Source organism: Lepisosteus platostomus, chromosome 12, assembly GCF_059453375.1.
Source record: "Lepisosteus platostomus isolate fLepPlt1 chromosome 12, fLepPlt1.hap1, whole genome shotgun sequence".
Classification (NCBI taxonomy): Eukaryota; Metazoa; Chordata; class Actinopteri; order Semionotiformes; family Lepisosteidae; genus Lepisosteus; species Lepisosteus platostomus.
Genome location: NC_142622.1, coordinates 3248670 through 3269129, shown reverse-complemented (window position 1 = coordinate 3269129; position 20460 = coordinate 3248670). Strand labels below are relative to the sequence as shown.

Genomic DNA, 20460 nt, shown 5'->3' with positions numbered 1-20460 from the left:
GGTTGATGAAGACGGTCCTAACACACGACTCCACTGTTATTACCAGCTCAGGTTGTCTAAAGGTTAGCAGAAATGACGTCATCGATGACCCTGAGTGAAGGGGGGGGGGGGGCGTGGCGAAGCAGTGCGCATGTGCATGTGGATGGAGAAGGTAAACAAGGCTGCGGTGTTGAGCTAGAGGCACAGAGAGACTAAAAAAGGGAAAATCGTAAGGTAAGAGCCTGGAAAAAGCCCCTCCTCCGTGTCTGTGGTTAACATTTCGGACGCGTGTGAGTTGTTATGTTCGTCGGTCATCTTGCTGGCGGTCCCAAAGCAGCTGTCTTGATTTACAGGGGCCTAAGATATCCATTACTCTCGCTCCGCTAACCTGCGTTTCTCGAATAGGGGCTTCGGCAGCCCTCGCTTCTGTTTGCACACGTAAATATCTGAAATACTTCTCAAAACGCAGCAGACCCGTGTCCCTGCAAGGGCGAGCTGCAGGTTCAAGCCCGGAGATGTGACCGCTGTGTGATGTTGTTTTTTTTTTACCTCCACGGTCTATCCGAATCGTGACTGTGTTGCAAGATAGCATCCGTGCTCGGCCACACAGGCGGTTAATTCTTCATCCTTATCCACCGGGATCGCGGTTTTAAAGTCGTGCTTAGGGCTGCAGTATAATATCTCTTTCATCTTAAAGATAATGATATGTGAGTAATTCCTGTTGTTGCCCTGTGTTTGGGAGCTTTTCTCTTGCGGTGCGGACTGTTGCAGGCTTGCCTGTGCTAGAGTATATGGAAGATTTACAAAAATGTTAGTCTGTAATTGTAACCATCGACTTTCACACCGCCTTCTGGGATTCCTGCCGTGAAAGGATTTACTCTGCGTTGTGCAGGCTTGAAAAACGGGCCGACACCCGTTCTTAAATCGCCCATAGTATTCACATTGCACAACATAATGGGGAAGTGAATGCAAATGTGATGTGACATGACATGTGAAAAGGAAGATCCTGGATGTGTTTTTCTGATATCTAAATTTTCCCAGATCTGTGTTTCATGGTGTTTATACTTTAACCATTACTGACCCAGGTCTAGTTTTGAGTCACAGGCAGGATGGCTGCTTGAAACATAACTAGTCCATAAACTTCCAAGGTGATTAGTGGCAGAAAAGAAATCTCCCAACACTTCTGCCTTCTGACTTGCACCTTCTAACCTGATCTCGCCTTGGGGACTGGTTCTCTTCTCTCTGGACGAGAATTTACCCCCAACAGTACTCCCACGTCACGCCCAGACACACGCTGAGTTCTTGGTCATTAAAGATCCTGGGGCACTGTTTGAAAGAGTAAGGGTGTCCTGGCAAAATTACACTCTGGGCTTGAACAAGCAGGCCTACCGAAAGAAGGCTGCCCCTTATTTCAAATGGTAAATCTGGCTTATCTGAAGCTAAGCAGGTGTGAGCCTGGTCAGTACCTGGATGGGAGACCTCCTGGGAAAAACTAAGGTTGCTGCTGGAAGAGGTGTTAGTGGGGCCAGCAGGGGGCGCTCACCCTGTGGTCCATGTGGGTCCTAATGCCCCAGTATAGTGATGGGGACACTATACTGTAAACAGGTGCCATCCTTCGGATGAGACGTAAAACCGAGGTCCTGACTCTCTGTGGTCATTAAAAATCCCAGGGCGCTTCTCGAAAAGAGTAGGGGTGTAACCCCGGTGTCCTGGCCAAATTTCCAATTGGCCCTTACCAATCATGGCCTCCTAATAATCCCCCTCTATGAATTGGCTTCATTACTCTGCTCTCCTCCCCACTGATACCTGATGTGTGGTGAGCGTTCTGACGCACTATGGCTGCCGTCGCATCATCCAGGTGGGGCTGCACATTGGTAGTGGTGGAGGGGAGTCCCCATTACCTGTAAAGCGCTTTGAGTGGAGTGTCCAGAAAAGCGCTATATAAGTGTAAGCAATTATTATTATTATTATTATCCACACGATCTTCTGTTTACTGGAGGGGGTGCTGGTGGAGAACACATAAGAGCACAAGATGGCTGCTGTTTGTCACCCAGGTGGGTGGATTAAGGGGGTCTCCTCCTACATGTCAAGAGCTTTGCAATACTTGGGGTGCAAAGCTTTATATAAGTGTAAGAATTTAAAACTTTTTTTTTTATCTGGCGAGCTTAGAAATTCACTTATGAATCATCGGTGCATGGAATTCTTTTACAAATGTTACCTGCTTTGTCCGTAGTTGATTCAGCCTGTGATTGCACACCGTGAATGGCTGTAGTTTTAAAATCTGTATTTCGCTTCTTTCAGAGCTGGAACCATGGGGAAGTCATTCTCGCACTTGAATAAAGATGACTGCAGTGATAGCCTTGCGTCTACACCCGAAGCTACAGACAAGAAAGGGCTGATTCATTCGGAATCGCAGGGCGAAGAGGGAAAAAACGGGGATGTGTCTCAGTTTCCGTACGTGGAATTCACGGGAAGGGACAGTGTCACGTGCCCCACGTGTCAGGGCACGGGGAGAATCCCGAGAGGTATTTGTTTTCTTGTTTTCTGCAGCAAAAACAGGATTTCATTTCATACTAGAAATTCTCAATTTTTCAAGGACAAAATAAAAACCCTACAGAGTATCCAGAGAGTTACAATTTTCTACTGTACATGAGAAGGCCATTTCATAGTATGTGTTTTTTTTCTTTTGTGAATGTTTGCCATGTTAGAAATGATTAAGCGGGTATGATTTTAGTGTTAAAACTGTGGGTTTATGCAATAGCTAGATTGGTGATGATTCACATGCCTGAGAAGTCACATAGATTATTAGTGTGCCTGAGCAGTTCCTGTGTTATTGATCTCACTCTAGAGTTCCATTTAAAAAGTGTTTTAAGTGTAATAGACACAGACGCTCTTCTCTGAAGATCGAGGAATTAAAATAAATTCTTCACTTTTGCTTCGGGCGCTGAGCAGAACTTTGAGCCATGCTGTGTTGTGAAACTCTTGCATCACAGCCCACTTGTACCAATATCTCAGTTTTAAGCATGTGACCGGCTGCCTCCCACAGTCCATACAGACATACCGGTGGGTCAATTGGCCCAAGTGTGGGTGTGTGCCCTGCGATGGACTCGTGTCCTGTCCAGGCTGTAGCACGTCTTGCTTGACAGGATAGACTTCAGCCCCACCGGCTCCCTGAGTTAGATCAAGCAGTTAGAAGATGGGTGGATAAATAGTGAATAAGTAAAAGGCAGTGTAAATGACTCTAAACCAGATAAATATATTAGGCTGTAGAATTGTTTAAGTTAAAGATTTTCATCTTTGCATGTTGTAACATAGGTAAACATAATTGTTTCAAATGCATTGTCTCTCAGGCCAGGAGAATCAGCTGGTCGCATTGATTCCATACAGTGACCAAAGACTGAGACCCAGAAGGACGTAAGTGGTTCATCTTATTTCTCTATCAGTGCTTAACAAAATCACCCTGCCTTTAAGGACTTTGATAATGTGCTTTTCAGGCAAACATTCTCATTGACCCAGTGACAATCAAGACCAGATTTCCGGTCCTCTGATACTGTTGCCTGGTTTTTGTAACTTGAACAACCTTGCTATTCCACTGGAAAGGGGGACATTCAGTGACTTCGTAACCTGTGTCTTAGGTGTAACACTTTCTGATCAGCACTATACTGTCTGATTTAATCTGGAAATAAGTATGATTTCTGCTATACCTAATAAGTATGAGTTTCTGCACAGGGAATTCTTTAATGAATATTCTAAACTAGTTTTTCTCTTTACGCAGTATATATTAAATGTAATCAATATTTCTTCACTGCTGGTTATTGCTGAGGCTTGCAGGATGTCTTTCTGCATCTGGTAACCAGTATTATTGAGAGCTCTTATTGATTAGTGAGCTTATTGACAGAACATTGTGCTTTTCTCTTATTTTCAGAAAGCTGTACGTTACAGCTTCCGTAGTAGTTTGCCTGCTGCTTTCTGGGCTGGCTGTGTTCTTCCTATTTCCACGTTCCATTGATGTGTCCTATGTAGGTGTGAAATCAGTCTTCGTCACTTACGACAAAACAAACTGTATCGTGTATCTCAATATTACGGTAAGTTTATTTAAGAATCATTTCAATTTCTTTTCACCTGCTTTTGTATTTATTCTCTGGGAAAGTGCCCAAAATGTAAATTGTTTAAGCAGGACCTGACCTGTTAAGTGGACTCTAAAGTTATTAGGTGTAGTATTTGATGGGCTCTTAGATCACTGACCTTTTATCAAATCATTTAAGAAAATGTGCTGACTTGCTTTCCGTCATTGTTAAATTACATTTTGATATTTTCGTATGAATGTATCTTAATGCTTACTGAGTACTTCCCTGTAGATGCTATTAAAGTACAGCAATCATATTTTTTTAGAGTTAATTATTAATTATTTATGCAGTCATTTTTGAGAGAAGATTGGCATCAGCAGTTGTGCAGCACAAAAGGGTTTTTCGAGGTGTGTTGTACGAGTGTGGCATTAAATGATTGGGCCTAACTACAGTCTCCTTCTTCTTCTTACAGAACACTCTGAATATTACCAATAACAACTATTATTCTGTGGATGTGGCAAACATCAGTGCACAAGTTCAGTTCTCCAAAACTGTGATAGGAAAGTCTAGGATGAGCAATATCACTTCTATTGGACCTCTCGACATGAAGCAGGTGACACGTTTTCACTTTGTAAGAGGTTCTGTTTCAACGCAGATATCTTTTCTATTTTATTCATAACCTGAGAATGAAAATAGAGAATTGCTCATAGCTAGAAGTATTCATCTTTTGAGCACCTTGTTAGTAGTGTGCTTGTAACTAAATGGAAATGTTTCTGTAGTTTCTGAGAGCATGAGGTCAGTTTGTCAAACATAAATTATGTATATTCAACAGGAATGGATTGTCCATCTTGCATACCCAAGTGTTTTTCAGTGGGGTAAAAAAGTAATCTGCAGTGTTCGTCTCTGGTACATGGCTCCTTAGCGTCTTATTTAAGAGTTGTGGGAGCATGGAACAAGCTACCCAGCCATGTTGTTGAACCTGGTACCCTGGTTTCTCTGAAGTTAATCTTGTATTTAAGATCTCAATGCCTGGATTAATCCATGAATCAGTTGGCTACTGACTCCCAGGTGGGTTAGATTTTCCTCCTCTCATTTGTAACCTTTCTTCGGTTCTTATTTCTGTAAAGGTGCACGCCTTTTGCCAATATCAGTTCTTGTACGTGTGTACGTGTGTACAGAACACAGTCAGTCTTGGGTGTGACATATTCTGTCCTGCAGATAGTATACACTGGAAATAGAGTATTCACACTGTGTTTATTCAGGCTTCTTAAATGATCAAAGTACTTGCATATTGTGGCCTCCTGTTCTGCACTTAAAATTACTAACTCAATCCAGTTACATTTACAGTTACCTTGCTTATGTGAGAAAACCGATATATTGGTGCATTACATAATAGAGGGTTTATTTCTTTTTTTTCATTCTTAGATTGACTACATGGTTCCTACAGAAATATCAGAAGAGATGAGTTACATGTAGTAAGTAAAACATTTTTTTTCTTAATTTTGAAGTTCAGGTGCTTTATTTTTTTTACCAAAGCTGTTTCTGAAATCTGTATTCAGTTGGTAGTATGCTCAAGAGTTATATTAACGTTGTTCTTTTATCTTTTTCAGTAATTATTGCACATTGGAGGCTATAAAGGTCCACAATATTGTTGTAATGATGCAGTAAGTATCTTTTTTTCCTATTTCTGCTTACAATACTGCATATTATAATGAAAAAAGGTAATAACAATAAATCAATGTGACAGGCAATATTCTGGTTCATGCAGTAGATCAGTGAGGGTTTGAACTCAAGTAGAAATCCATAACATTGTGTATGTGTATTACTGTAAAACACTTTAACATTAGAACAGAAGTTTACATGACCTGTTTAGTTATTTTGTGTAGAGTGAAATGTGTTGCGTATCAGTATGCTTTTCTTCTTTTGTCTTCTGAGCATGTCATTAAAGTATGTTATATGACGGGTGATCCTTAGGTCAGGCCACATTAAGATTTCTTTCTTGAAGAAATGTCTTGGTTTTCAGGTTTCTTCTCTGTTATTACCAAAACATTTATATATAGCTATTACTAGAAGTAATCATGAAAGATAATATCAGAGTTTATTTGTTTACGCTGAAATTGGTCAATCACAGTTGTCAGTAGTTCAGCATTTCATTTATGTTTAATGTAAGGTTTTGAATGTTAGATTATATTGTTTTGCTTTCAGTGTTACAGTATATTCTTTTCTCATTAATGTACAGTGTAATTATTGGTGTATTTCTCACAGTACTTCTAGTTAAATCTGAGCTCAGTCTAACTTTTTAAAGGGGGCAATTATTAAATATTTCATGGCATTATAAACATGTGCTGACTTCATACATTTTTTCTTTTGATGGTTATCAGCGCACAGTAATCGGCTTTCCCTTTCCTACAGAGTGACAGTCACAACAACTTACTTTGGGCACGCTGAGCAGGTGTCTCAGGAGAGATACCAGTATGTGGATTGTGGAGGGAACACCACTTACCTGCACGGCTCCAAGGTTTCAAACGTTCTCACCCCCCCGGAGTAGAACGTTGTCCCAGAGGTTCCTTCGAACGGATTGGGATAATAAAGGAGATTTCTGCAAGGTCCCGCAGAGCTGTTCCTGATTGGTTGTACTTGAAGATAGTTTAGTCGGCCTCACTGTGTTCTTTGCTTAGTTTTACAGAAAAAATATTTAAAACATTTGTTTTAATGTTTTACAGTTCTGTGTTTTAGATGGTCTTCTAAGATGCCACTGTGCAGTGACACTATCGAAATTACCATGGAAGGGGGTAATGAAATATTTTTTTTTTAAATACTACTTTCTTTAGGATAAGGTTATATCAATAATTCTTGTAAGCTGTTTACAAGAAAGAAAGCAAAGCACTTTATCAAAGTAATAATTGACCAGCATATTTTATATGCAGGAAATATATGCTTAATGTATAGCAGACAAATAATTAAGGACACAGAAAAATAGGGATTCCTTGTTACTCAGACCACTCTTGTTAACTGACCACTTTTAAACTACTTTTGTACAGAATATTTTATTTCAGTTGTTTCCTCAGCTGTCTGCTGTCATGTTCTGAATACAGGGACATTGTCAAATCACCCAAATTAATTTTTAAATAGGGAATCATAAGCCTGTTGTGGTTTTGCATTAATTGTTTCCTCTTGTATTTAAGCTCACTTTAGTGGGCTGGTGTGAGGAGGTGTGCGTGACTGAGACTACTGGATGCTTTCTTTGGATTTGTACCTTGCTGGGAATGACCTAGTTCAGCGTGTGTCAATGCAAGGATTTTCTCTCCTTGTGCACTCAGGACTCCTGTAATGTGACCGAGCAGGCTTAGGTAATATTGGTGCATTTTTGCTCTGGAAGAATTAATGTCCCCTTCACGTTGACCATATTCGATCTGCATTGTGAATGACAAAAGGACATGAATTATCCAGTACTAAAATAAACATGGAAAGCATCTTTGGAACGAAGTTGAGTTTATTCCTCATTGTGTCCACATCTTTTATAACTTATATATGTTGTTCCATTCAAACATGAATCCCTAAGTTTACCCTGAAGCATCGGTCCATAGGCTTTTAAGGGGTCACATTTGTTTGAGCTGTGGTCCAATCACATAAAAGGTACAAGTCCTGATAGAGCAGCCTGACTGTGCATGTGCTGCTGTAGAGTTTAAAGAGGTTGTTTTTTCCTCATCTTAAAATAATATGCATTAATTTATCATCCCACATACATACATCTAACACACTCCAATTTAAAGGCATTTTCATAGTGTGCGCAAGAGCTATGGGTGGTGTAATGTGCTCACCATCCGAGGTGTTTTTTTGTCTTTTTTAAGAAATACTCAAAATGTAATTAGAAATGTGTAATTAACAATTTGCTGTTTAAAGGGAGCTTCGAAGTTACTTACATGCATACCAGCGTTAGTAGTATATGGTGAATAAATATAGGTGAGCTGTGCATTATAGTTTGTATTTCCCAGAAGTTAAATTCTGCTTTTTATGTATTCTTTATATACCACTTGTCAGGACTTGTTAGTGTGTTTTAATAAAGTTTACAAGAACATGAAAATAAGCTGGAGGTTTTTAGTCTAGTGTGTTTTCACCGGTTTAGCTGCTACCAAAAAATACAGTTGTTACGTACCCCTGGAGATGGCATTAGTGCATAGCCAGATATTGATAAATGCGGATGGCAGCAAGGATGCAGGATATTATCAGCTTGGGCTGTAAGGAAATGTTACTAAATCAAACTTTCAGATGGGTTTACAGCATCCCAGTGGATGTCCTGCATCGTAAGTGGGATGCGTCTAGTTTACCTCCCCTTTTACAGAATGTACTCTGCGTTTCCATTCCTTGACTGTCACGTTCAAGCAGACAAGATTTTGTAACAAGCCCTTAGAGTGTTCCTTTAATGTGCTTCTTGTGTACACCAAAAAACGGTCCAATCTGAAACTGTTCACTGCTCGCATCTTCATTTCTGTATACTAACCTATTAATTGAGCTGCCCCATCCTTGCAACTATACATCTGTATATACATCTGTATTGGTACTGTATTTCAGTGTCATTGTTAAACTTTTCATTTCATCACTTCACATAGATGGAATAAATAGGCCCCTCTAGTTAAACTAAATTCTCCAATTATGAAAAGGTAATTCTGTAATTTACCAGGTAAATGTGAAGACCAGGTTATCAGTATTTTCTTTTTCGCTGTTAATACAGCAATTTTGTATTTCAGTTTGTTTTTATTGACAGATTTATTTAGTGTAAATGATTTAGCTTCAATAACTACTGAAAATGGTATTCATTTCAGAACCATTCCAGCAGTTTATGCAGAATCCAGAGTTCTCTTGTTTTCCTTTTAGTATATTTTGAAATGATGGGAGGGGAGAGCAAAGATGTGCTATAGATTTTCTTTTCTGATTGGTTCACTTTAGTATTTCACAATGAAAGCACTAATGCCCTGAACTCACTCAAGCCATATGTGATGTGTCTATGGTTTCAGTTCCCCAATCATACTGGGGTTCTAAAATTTTCAAGCAATTTTGCATAAGTGATTTGAATGTTGGAAAGTTAAGCATTTGACCTGTGACTTATGAACCCTTTAGTCACTGATATGTTATAAATGTGCCAAAATATTAAAAGTATGAAATCTAGAGTTATAATCAGAATACAGCTCCTTAAATAAAGAGCCAATACAATTACAATCAAATGTGACATTATATCAAAGTTAAAACAGCTAATCAGTAGTGGTTGGGATAACTACACCTTTCAATATTACATTTGTTTTAGAATTAAATCTGCCTAAAGGAATCTAAATAGATTTTTCATTGTTCATGAGCAAACCTCCTGTGGGGAAAATACTATTTTTGTCTATTTTCTACTAAAATTGCCAGGCTGTAAATGTAACCGAGTCAAGACTGTAACTTGTAAATTAACCTAGTGGATTCATTGTTTCTTCCCAGCATGAAAAAATAATAAATAATGAGTACAATCTTTTTTGTCACTCTTGTTAGTTTCTTTAACTCTGATGGAGATATTTTAGATACAGTATTTGTTTTTACTGCTTTGTTAAAGTTTAATCATTGTTCTCTAATTTATCACCAGCATATTTTAGATATAAACTTTTAGAATTATTTTAGCACCAAATTTTAAGTTACATTGCACATGGGTTATTTATAAATTTGGGTGCAGATGTGTACACCAAACCTCTAATCCCTTCGATTTATTCAGGGTTGTTGATCGTTCACATGGACTGTTCTCTTGGCAGCTGCACTCAATCAGAGCGCCTGTGTAATAGGTGGTATAAACACAAGGTGGCATCTGACTTAATTTTCCCTTTGCTTTTTTTTTTTGGCCGATTAGTCCATCTGTTCCATTAGACTGATCACTGCACTATGTATTTTCTGCACGTCTACATTTGGTAGAATACAGTGTAAGAGATTGTAATGATTTGATTTAATCATTTGATTTATGTGAAAAATGAACCATACTAGTTCATTTTTCTTTTTTAACCTTGACTTATGTGTTAGTGTTGTGCGCACTTTCAGTGTTATTTTCTTTTACCAATTTGACAATGCCTTAGGATATCCAGTGCAGACATTCTTTAACATCTTTGTATTTTCTCTACAGGGCAGTAGTAAAGGTTGCAGAAATTTTTTCATAGAAAGCCATAGTTATAATTTTCAACATGAATGGCAAAAAATGAATGCACTTAGCTTCTTTTAGCATAACTTTTTAACACATTTATGTCAAAGGAAGGTAAAAAAAAAATACCTGCAGTGATCTACAGTGGTTTGTAAAAGTATTTACCCTTTCCAGATTTCTCCCATTTTATTTAACTGTATGTAATTAAAGTAAACTTTAATATCTTGATTTTGTTAGGTGTTTGCTAGAAAAGTGTATTAAATTGCTAGGAAAGTGTGTTAAATTGAGTAATATAAGCTTCCACCTGAGCTTTTGTGTTTAACCACAGAGAATTTAAAATATGAAATCACTGGTAATTAAGTGGCATGAAGGTTATCTACAGTCTAGCGCTTGAAGTGGCACCATCTGCTTACAATCATGGAAACAGTCCCATATGTTCTCTGTTTTTGGAAAGGTGCTGCAAATACATTTGCTAATTGGTACATATTTCACAGACAGCCGTTTTAAAACAAGCACCATTTTCGATTTACCGCTAATTTTAAATAATTGTTAGGAAATGTTGAAATATAAATTGATTGTATGGTTTCAGAGCAGAGGTTTTTGTAAAGTAGCATTTTAGAAAAGGTTAAAGGTTGATCATCTAAACCAGCTGTTGGTAATTTGAGTTTGCTTGAGTAAGAACAAATGCATACTTTTAAATAATCACTAGGCATATAGCTAGGGACATACATGTACCATAGCTGTAACTGTTGAAATATATTGATCATCATTTGGAAAAGTAGCATATTCAAGTAGGAAATGGAGATACATCCAAGATTCATATTTATGTTCTCATGGCCCTGTTGATGTATATTTACCTTAATATACATGAGCAAACTCTTCATTTGAAATATAAGCATTCGGAAATGCTCACTTAGTATGGTACAATGCTATATTTCTTATTGCAAAGTACAGGTCTAATTTTAAAAAGGTATCTTTATGAAAGGCTGTTCTGCCCTATTTCATATGCTTTTAATTGAATAGTCAAATAAAAGTCCTGGATTAAGAAGATAAGGCGTCATGTGAGAATAGACTCTTCTGAAGCAATTATTAATGGGATTCTGAATACAAATGCTCAAATGACATCAGACATGCAAATGTCCCATCCAACAATCTTGAAAATCTCCATAAAAATTCCAGCAGTCAGTGGACCTTCATGCATTTTAGAGACACTACCCATTTTCTATGCAATGGGTCGAAGGCAGGATACGCTCCGGATGGGACAGCAGTCCCTGGGGCACACACAGGCAGAAACACTCACACCAGGGCCAGTTTTCCCAGAAACCAATTAACCTACCAGTATGTCTTTGGATTGTGGTGGGAAACTGCAGCACCCAGAGGAAAACCACACGATTTTGGGGAGAACATTGAACTCACAGTCCTACTGCATCACTGTACCACCCAATTTTGAGACAGTAATTCATGTATAAAACCTTAAGAAAGAAACAGGATCACCTGGTGAATGTGGCCACAATACTGTGCCTTCCACAAATGTTGCCCAATATTGTAGAATGCAGTATTCACACCCTTCACCTATGGTAAGTCAATATAATTAGTTCAAGATAGAACTAGATTATTAATAATTAATTGTATTATTTATACATTCGTTATTAACCAATCCCGAAAAATATATTGTACATATTGTATATTGAACAACATGGGGTAGTTTTTCCCCTTACTTTATTTTAACTAATACAATTTTTAATTCAGAAAATCCTTGTTTGAGTACGAAAGACTGTTGATAGTGATTAAGCTTTAATTTTGTACTATAGAAAAAATTTAAATGATCACAGTTGATAAACATTTTATGTGCTAAGGTCCCAACATGTACTTTCATCAAAGGCTATAAATACTTTCATGGTGATGTTTATTATTATTGAAAAAGTCAAAATAATGTACTGCATCGTGGACTTGAGGCGACTGTCGTGTTTTGAGTTCTAGAAAATTGAAAAACAACTGCTTCTCACAAATTCTCATTACACATTTACCTTTAATTTCAATGTGAAAATCAAAATTGATCTTTTCTGAAAATATTACGTGGATGAAAAATTGAGAACGATTCTTATTTAGTTCTCTTCTAGCATAGTCAACCACAGGGGCAGAGGAAAAAAAACAGCTTGTCGCTTGTCAGCTGGAGGAATAGTTTCCTTTCTGAAATAGAAATGTAGAGGACAGCTGAGCAGACAGGAAATGCATTTTCCTCAGAACGGTCATCTTTCTTAATGGATCTTCTGTGATGTGAATTCCTCCTGTTCCTGTCTGTACAGAGATTAATGTTCTTCCCAGCATTTTATGTTAATTGTTCACAATTCTTCAGATATTGTACTCCTCTGGACATACTCGAAAGAAATAAACTAGTAGATCACCAAATATTGGGAATTTTAGTGTTTTAATGTTCAATAAATCCTCCTCTGTAATCATAGGGTTTGAGCATGTCTTCATGCAGTGAAGAAACCTCCTCTACGGAGGCCGCCTTTTGAAAGTGTCGTGGGTGGATGTGGGGTTTTCATCTCCATCAATAATAATCAGATCGTGCAGGTGTGCGCAGTGCAATGGTCAAGAGGGTGCTGCGTGGAAGCTAGCACAAGCCCCTGTGGTGTTCCCAGCATCACACTGGCTGCTTCCAGCTTTGCAGGAGAATGTTTTGTCGAAGGTCAGTGTAGCCTTTCTTCCTTCTGAGCACCCTTCCAGTTCCCCCAGACAAAGGCCGAGGGATCTTGAGTTTTCGCATCAGAAACTTTTAAACACGCTCCGGAAGCAACTCCCGGCTCCCCTAACATTTTTGATTCCCGCTGTCATGACTGGCTTGAATTCCCGTTGGGCATGGTGGTTGATGGATGCCACCTTTGAAGACAGAGTTACCCGTGGCCTTTTAAATATCGAAATATTCTCCTCAGTGCAGACATGTCACGTTGGAACGCTTAAAATCCCTTTGTGAGTTCTCAACACAATCGCTGAAAATGAAACCGCATATGTTATTTTATATGCATTTATATTTATTTTTATAATATTTATATGCAAACAGCATGTTATTTTTTATCCATTCACCAATGTTCTAACTGCTTCGTCCAAAGTATTAATTATACAATACAATTTTATGTCGAAGTATAAAATCTGGTAAGTATATACTGTATGCATTGTGATTTTTGCTTTTTTTTGTCTGTACAGTGTATCCAATCCTTCTTACCTTCCTGCAGGAGCCCCTTGAGAGTAATGGCATGCAGCATCTGTTTCTGCTATTGAACAGCTTGTGCAGTTCTTTTGAAATTACTGTTGAGATTCTGAATGGGAAGTTTTATTTACTGATCTGGAAACCAGACTCGATAGTGATTATATTGGTTAAGTCATTTCAGCCCAGTGCAGAGTTTCATGTTTTGTTTGAAACCGTTTGCAGATCTCAAGGAAGTAAAACCCTCAAGCAGGGAAAAAATCCTGTTTGCACAGTTTATTTTCTGCACACGAGTCTCAACTTGAAAACAAAGTACAAGCCCCTCAGTGCTCACAAATCATTGAAATGCAGAGCCTCGTTATGGGTTTTAACTGTAGCAGGATTAGATTCACACAGTTCACCCAGCAACTAGCTCTGTGTTCTTGGCAGCAGTTGGCCTGAGCTGAGGATGAAAAACATCCGAGAAAAGAAGACTAATACGTGGGGGATCTTGCACAGAGAGCTTTATATTGCAGTAAAAATGAGATTTATGAAAGGCAGCATTTGAGTCATCTAAGTGTTTCTAGAGATGTGAAATGAGTGACGGTCAGGAAAGTATGAGTGGCCCTATATGACCCTGAAGCAAAACACAGGATGCATTGGAGAGTAGCTGTCAAGAAAACAGCCAGGCGGCCACCCCCACAGAAATTGTAGAGAATTATTGTGATGAAAGGCATTGGAGTATTGAACTTAGCGGGGGAGAGACTACCTCACTGCACATAACTGTGGTACAGAAAGGAGGTTTATTAAAAAAATAATCCTGGTCCAAAAGAGATAGTGACAAATATAGTTCAGGTGGGGAGCTGCGTCAGCATGCGTAGGCTGCAAAGGAACAAGTAATAGGCATATTGAAGAAGGCTCCACGGCCGAAACAAATGTATGTGCCTCAAGATTTAAGATGAAGGAAATCAGGGCATATTTAGTATTGGAATTGATAGCAGTAACTTTCTGAAGATTTTGAAATATGTTAACATATTTCATACAATGTTGGCAAACAAAAGAAGGCCATTAGGTAATCTGTGTTAATTGATCCAAGGTTCTTATTCTGACTTCGGTTGACAGAAGCTAGGGTATTGACTTTGATAACATGGTGGTGTAGCTTGTTCCACACTCCCACAAAAAACCCCAAACCCCTGTGTATGCAAGAACCTCCTGGTCTGTTTTAAATGCTCCTCCATGCAACTTCTTGCCTGGTTTCACTGTTCATCCTGATGTCCATTAGGTTGACTTTAATCTTTTAAGCATCTTGAATATTTCAATCAGGTCTCTACATACTCTTCTGCTGTTATCCTGGTGTCTTTTAGCCTCACAGATGGGGGTAGATTTCCATAATCCAGCCTGGGTTCCAGCAAATAAAGTGCTACAAGTCTTCAGGTATTTGACAATGTAACAGAAGAGTGAAATTTAAAACAATGTTTTAAAAACTATTTGCATTCTTTTGAATAGGTTAGCTTTTATGGTTCAGGGTATTTAAAAAAAATGGGTGTGGGTCGCTCTATTCATCCACACCTTGATTTGTACATAAATCTAAAAAAAACATAAAAACATTTTTGTATTGCTATATAGAACTAAAAGAACACAATGTTATAATTGTATTTATTTGAAAATCATTAGTAGTTTCTCTGTAATTGTAATCTGCATGGTCAAGATAGGACCAATGTATATTGACTTCTGTAGAAGACTTTAATTGGAATTATGGGTATCATGTTTGTGCTGAGATATGTAGTTTTAATTTCCGGGTGTAGCTGTTAACCTAAAACACATCTGGTACTGTTCTGTTGCAACATCTGGCCAAAAAAGTAAAATATGAGCTAGAGTTCAAATCAACATTTCCCCTATGATGACATTAACATACTGCTCAGCCGTTTACCCAGAGAGAACCCAGAGCTACTCTGAGGTCACAATACCCTGATGTATGCCTTCATTTGCATTTCAAATTTATATGCACATGCTGTGCCATTAGAAATTGGAAAATGATTTCAAAAAGCTGTCGAATAATAGAATGATGAACTCTATTGTTGTCAAGAGATTTTCCACATGGCTCTTTCATCATCCACCCCATGAAAAGCCACCGTAAATTGCTAATGATTTTAAACATTATGAAAGGCCACTATAAGTTTTAGAACTTGTGTTGTAATGCCTAAACATACATTTTCTCTTTCTTTCTCTGTACTTGTAACTGTATTTGAATTTGTAAGTTTATTTGCCTTCAGAAATATAGGACACATTCAAAAGTATGAAAGTGTGTTTCCTGCAAATAAAATATGGTATTACAAACATTTTTTGTCTATTTTGCACAAATATAATTGTCTTTATAACATCACAGTTACAGTATATGACCTGTCAGGCCAGTTCAGAAAGTTGTCTTGTGCATCTTACAGTTTCCAGATTTGTTTCTTGATAACATTGACAAAAAATGTCAAATTTTGTTGCTACAGTTGTTCAGTTTAGTGTTTAAATACAATTTACTGTTGTAGAGACTCTCCTAAATTCATAGTAAAAAAAATCTTTGTCAATACACGCACCTTTCATTCTGATACAGAAACAAATCAGGAGACTGTATTTCAAATTAATTTGATAAATGTGATCTGGAAAACTAGCACAGATTAATGCATTTAATGAAGTATTCCGATGAGCTACCTTTGGTATTGATTAGAAACAGATGTTAGCACAGTGTCTGGTATTCATAAAGTATTAGACTATGTTGCAGGGTAATACAGCATTTAAAATAGAAATCTGAATCTATTCTTGATTGCTTTCAAGTGAAATTTAAATATAAACCTTTATTTAATTATAAACCTGATAAATTAATGGCATTTTGACCATGACATATCCTACCCTTTTCCATTATTCTGCTTTGTGTTGCATTTTTAAAATGTAAGTAGTTCTGTACATGATTGACATTCCCCGATTTTCAGCATAATCACGGAAGTAAAGAAAAAAGTTTTACACAAGCCACACACCATTCATTTGAAAGTTTACTGTTGGGAAGAACAAAACAGCATTGCTTGTGTGCACACATACTATACATGTATATTGTGATATGAAGCACCAGCTAAGGGGCTGTAAACATACATGGTTTTATAATGAGGAAGAACCTTATTTTACAGCAAACAGACGTGGATGTATATCTGTGATTACAGCTGTAAATTACTGAAGAAACCTGAAAGAAGCGTGATTTGCCATCCCATTGACACTCACCAGTCCAAAATGATTTTCTCCTTGCTAAATCCAACTCGCAGACTCTTGCTGCTGCCAGGTGCAGCTGATGGCACCCATTACGATTAAACTCTTGCAAAAGCAGACAAAGAACTCCCATCTTTATTAAAAACGACAACATAGTCTTTAAAACACAAAACGTCGAAATATTTTAGATTTCAGTAATTGTCACAAATGTGTTTTAAGGTGGGTGCCGCGCACACACACACACGTGAATTTGTGTTTTGAAAAGCTGCATGACGTGCTACAGGTCTCTGACCGTGCATTATTCATTTGAGCTCACTCCTTTCCTGCTGAGGTTTCAAGGGGCTAAACCTGGAGCAGTTCAGCTTGTAACCAATTGGAGCCGTCGGGGGAAGCCTGTCTGAAACGGCTGCAGAGGTTTTTCCAGGGGCAGCAGCAGCTGCTCGCTACACTTGGTGGCCAGCCCCTCGCCTGCGCTGTGGAGAAGATGGCTCTGTGTCGGAGCTCTTGGACGGGGGCCGGGACGCTGCTCCTTGTGGCTGCTCTTTGCCTGTGCCTGGGTGTTTGCGACGGCAGGTCCGAGGCTTCGAGGGGAGTGGCGATCCCCTTTGTGTTCGATCTGAAGGCCTCCTGTGACCCCTCGTGCCAGCACGCGGGCATCTGCATACGGAACAACACCTGCTTCTGCTCCAAGGGCTACGAAGGGGAGCAGTGCCAGTATGGTGATTGAGCATTTCTTTATTCCCAGAATGAGTCGACGATGTGACTCTGTGCATCTTTCTGTGTGTTCGTTGTTTTCAGAAATGCAGACATCGTGCATTCCAAAAATGTTTTGTTGGTTTTTAGGGTGCATGTCAGATTGAGATTGTAAAAAGGTTCCAAAAGAATGTAAACGGTAAAAGAATGGTGTCATTTGTAATGCATGTGTTTTGCTCAACCTTTTACTTGTTTTGCCTTTGGAAGTAAGATGCAAACTTTCAATTGCTCCGGTATTTTGCACCATTTTGGGCTGTCACCTATTAAATGCGATTTATTTGCCGAGTGTAAAGAATACACAAAGAAACGTGACCTATAAGATCCTTATAGACAGATGATTTATTTACCACGAATGTCTTCCTTACATTTTCACTTTTCACTGTTTGTTATAGTTTTTTAAACTTTAATATTAAAAAGGCTGAAGAAAGGTATATTCTTGGTGTGTTTGTGTGACAGCTAATTGCTACCCTAAGTGTAAGAACGGAGGAGAATGTCTTCGACCAGGAAAATGCAGGTGTCCACCAGGCTATGGAGGCAAATATTGTCATAAAGGTAACACACATTTCCTTCCTAGACTTTGAACATCCATCGGATAACATTCATGTGTTCCATCATTCCCACACATGTGAAGAACACCAACTCATGATGCAAACTTCCTAAGATTTAATTTATCTTTTACAAGAATTTAAAAAATGTTTGTTTTTACAGCGGGGATCTCTTGTTTTTACTTTGCCTCTCTCGCCTGCCTCTGCAGCTCACGGGCTGTGTTTTTTTTTCCAGTGACATGCGAGGGGGGCTGCTGGAACGGAGGCGAATGCATCGCCGTCAATGGGATTGCCAAGTGCCTCTGTCCCTCGAGCTGGACCGGCTCGAAATGCCAAGAAGGTAAGATTGATCTCGGCTGAATCGCCGCCTCTTGGGAATGGGATCTTTCGAGGTGTTGGAGCCCCTGGCCGGGGCAATAAAAGCGGGCTTCATCTCAGAACCTTTCATCCCATCACCCAAGCATGGCAATTTTATGACAGATAAGACTGGGTGACTGACCGGCAGAGTGTGTGGCTCTTTAACCGCTGGAATCTCCTTTGTTCCCAGCAATCTGTCCTCAGGGATGTAGAAACGGAGGGAGCTGTGTGGCTCCTGGCATCTGCAGCTGTCCAGAGGGCTGGCTTGGAGGAGCGTGTCACATAGGTAAGGGCATCGACCTTTGTGGCTGCCTTCACAGTCGGGCCGCTGGGGGGGGGGCGTCTCTGCGTTTTAGGCTTTTGACCTCTTTAAAGCACGTGGACACTTGCTTTTAGAACAAAAAAACCCATCCCGTTTGAAATCTACAACTGTAATCCATGCTGTTTTCATTGAAGGGTACACCTGTCGTTTTGTCGCCGGGCAACATTGTTAACGACATGTCTGCTGCTTGATTGCGAGTGGCCTCCCCAAAAACAAGCGGTGGAAAGGAATGAGAACTTCTCCCTCCCCAAACACACACAGGAAATACCAGTCACAAGGAAAGAAACATGTAGCAGTCAGTTATTCCCAGTTTGGGACCTCTGAGAGTTGATAATGGCTTCTGCTTGTTGAGTTCTTAGTTTCCATTTGTCACAGTACCTGAGTGTACACTGTCTCTGTCACAAATCCTCTCAGTAATGATACATTTCTCTGTTTTACACGTTTATGGTATGCATGAATTTTATTATTTTTTCAGTCCCTGACAGGGTACGTGTTTCTTAGCCTAATTTAAGACTGATTTCTGACCAAAAGAGAAATCTGTAGGTGATTGATGGAAATGTGATTATGTTAACCATAACAAAATCAGGCCGACGGAATATTATGATACCATAAAAGAGCAATTAGTGGGCCATATTGCAGAATACTCCTCAGAGACGCCTTGCATCGGAGATCTGTGAGGAAGCTCGTCGCTCTTATCTTGCAAATCCGTTTGACGTTTGCAATAATCTTGCCCAGCATAACTGTGGTCGGACATAAAAGTTGGTTCTTTCATTACAGCCGGATTAAACCTTTTATCGAGAGGTGGTAAAAGGAAGTGCTTATGTTCTTCTTCAATAGTGGAAAATATTATTTCGCTCAAACAACATAGAAGACTTCGATCGTAAAAAAAGCAGTACATCAGGGCTTCCGAGGAAAATGATAACGATCTTGTAACAGTGTGACCAGACTCTGTTTTGTTGTTGTTGTTATTATTATTATTATTTTTGGTTTGCAGCTATCTGTAAGCGTCCGTGTCAGCACGGCGGGAAATGCGTCGCGCCGAACGTCTGCAGGTGCCGCGCGCCTCACGACGGGCCGCAGTGCGCGGACAGAAAGAAACCGTGAAGCGCCGAGACTCGACAAGCTGTTTATTTTTTTAAACTGCGAACTAGAAATAAAGGCGCTTTAACTTTTTAGTAACCCGGGTGTTAATCACTGTAAACTGAAAGGTATTTCTTAATGTCGTTTTAAATAAAAAAAAAGTCATTGAAACACTTTGTCTCTGCGTTTATGTTGGGACATATTTTTCATCCTGCACTTTCCTGAGACTGCGAGAGACAGATACAGTATAACACTATTATTATTATTATTACACTATTTGAGGGGAAAACGTAGCCAAAACAAATTATGACCTCTTAATTTAAGAGTCTTCACAGGCCAAGAACAACACAGCGACAAATCCTTCTTGAATGACAAGAATTATTCATTTTGAAGAGGCACAGCTAGGATCTACAGTAGCTAAACATCGCTTTTTCACGTTGTGCTCGTTTTATAAATGTTTGGCTCTATCATTATTTCAGAAGGAAACACATAATGTCATTATGCAGGTTCTTTAAATAATCAGTGTTGCCTGGAAACCTTTTGCTATTGTTGTCTGTGTTGTATATACATTTACCATGGTACTATAAATCCCTTTACCAATGGATCCAACTGGATTCGTAAATTACACAAAACAAACAAAACGTACTGTAATTCAAGGGATCCCAGTGTATTTATTTCCTGATAATACCAGAACTGCTCTACTGTGAAAGGCTGTAAAGTTAGCTTTACCCGTCTTGTGTTAACTACTCGTAGACTGAGATTATACA

The 20460-nt window shown here is 39.0% G+C and overlaps 2 protein-coding genes across 2 annotated transcripts; both read left to right on the top strand.

Annotated features, from left to right (window-relative positions):
- The first annotated feature begins 60 nt into the window (after positions 1-60).
- Positions 61-9550, top strand: tmem106ba (transmembrane protein 106Ba). The gene is made up of 8 exons (XM_088600464.1): positions 61-213; positions 2281-2504; positions 3330-3393; positions 3905-4064; positions 4519-4659; positions 5472-5521; positions 5657-5710; positions 6459-9550. Exons 2-8 carry the CDS (start codon positions 2291-2293, stop codon positions 6592-6594), a joined length of 819 nt encoding a protein of 272 aa, XP_088456590.1. The 5' UTR covers positions 61-213; positions 2281-2290; the 3' UTR covers positions 6595-9550.
- A 7326-nt stretch (positions 9551-16876) lies between these two features.
- On the top strand, positions 16877-19864 carry seraf (Schwann cell-specific EGF-like repeat autocrine factor). The gene is made up of 5 exons (XM_088600462.1): positions 16877-17355; positions 17846-17941; positions 18170-18274; positions 18482-18577; positions 19608-19864. The coding sequence occupies exons 1-5, from the start codon at positions 17121-17123 to the stop codon at positions 19715-19717; spliced, it is 642 nt and encodes a 213-aa protein (XP_088456588.1). The 5' UTR covers positions 16877-17120; the 3' UTR covers positions 19718-19864.
- Positions 19865-20460: the final 596 nt, after the last annotated feature.

Bases quoted from the DNA above. Each gene is read 5' to 3' on its own strand.
- tmem106ba (XM_088600464.1), top strand. From the start codon at position 2,291: ATGGGGAAGTCATTCTCGCACTTGAATAAAGATGACTGCAGTGATAGC. The intron at 4,660-5,471 runs GTGACACGTTTT...TTTCATTCTTAG, and splicing joins GACCTCTCGACATGAAGCAG to ATTGACTACATGGTTCCTAC. The intron at 5,522-5,656 runs GTAAGTAAAACA...TATCTTTTTCAG, and splicing joins GAAGAGATGAGTTACATGTA to TAATTATTGCACATTGGAGG.
- seraf (XM_088600462.1), top strand. From the start codon at position 17,121: ATGGCTCTGTGTCGGAGCTCTTGGACGGGGGCCGGGACGCTGCTCCTT. The intron at 17,942-18,169 runs GTAACACACATT...TTTTTTTTCCAG, and splicing joins AGGCAAATATTGTCATAAAG to TGACATGCGAGGGGGGCTGC. The intron at 18,578-19,607 runs GTAAGGGCATCG...TTTGGTTTGCAG, and splicing joins TGGAGGAGCGTGTCACATAG to CTATCTGTAAGCGTCCGTGT.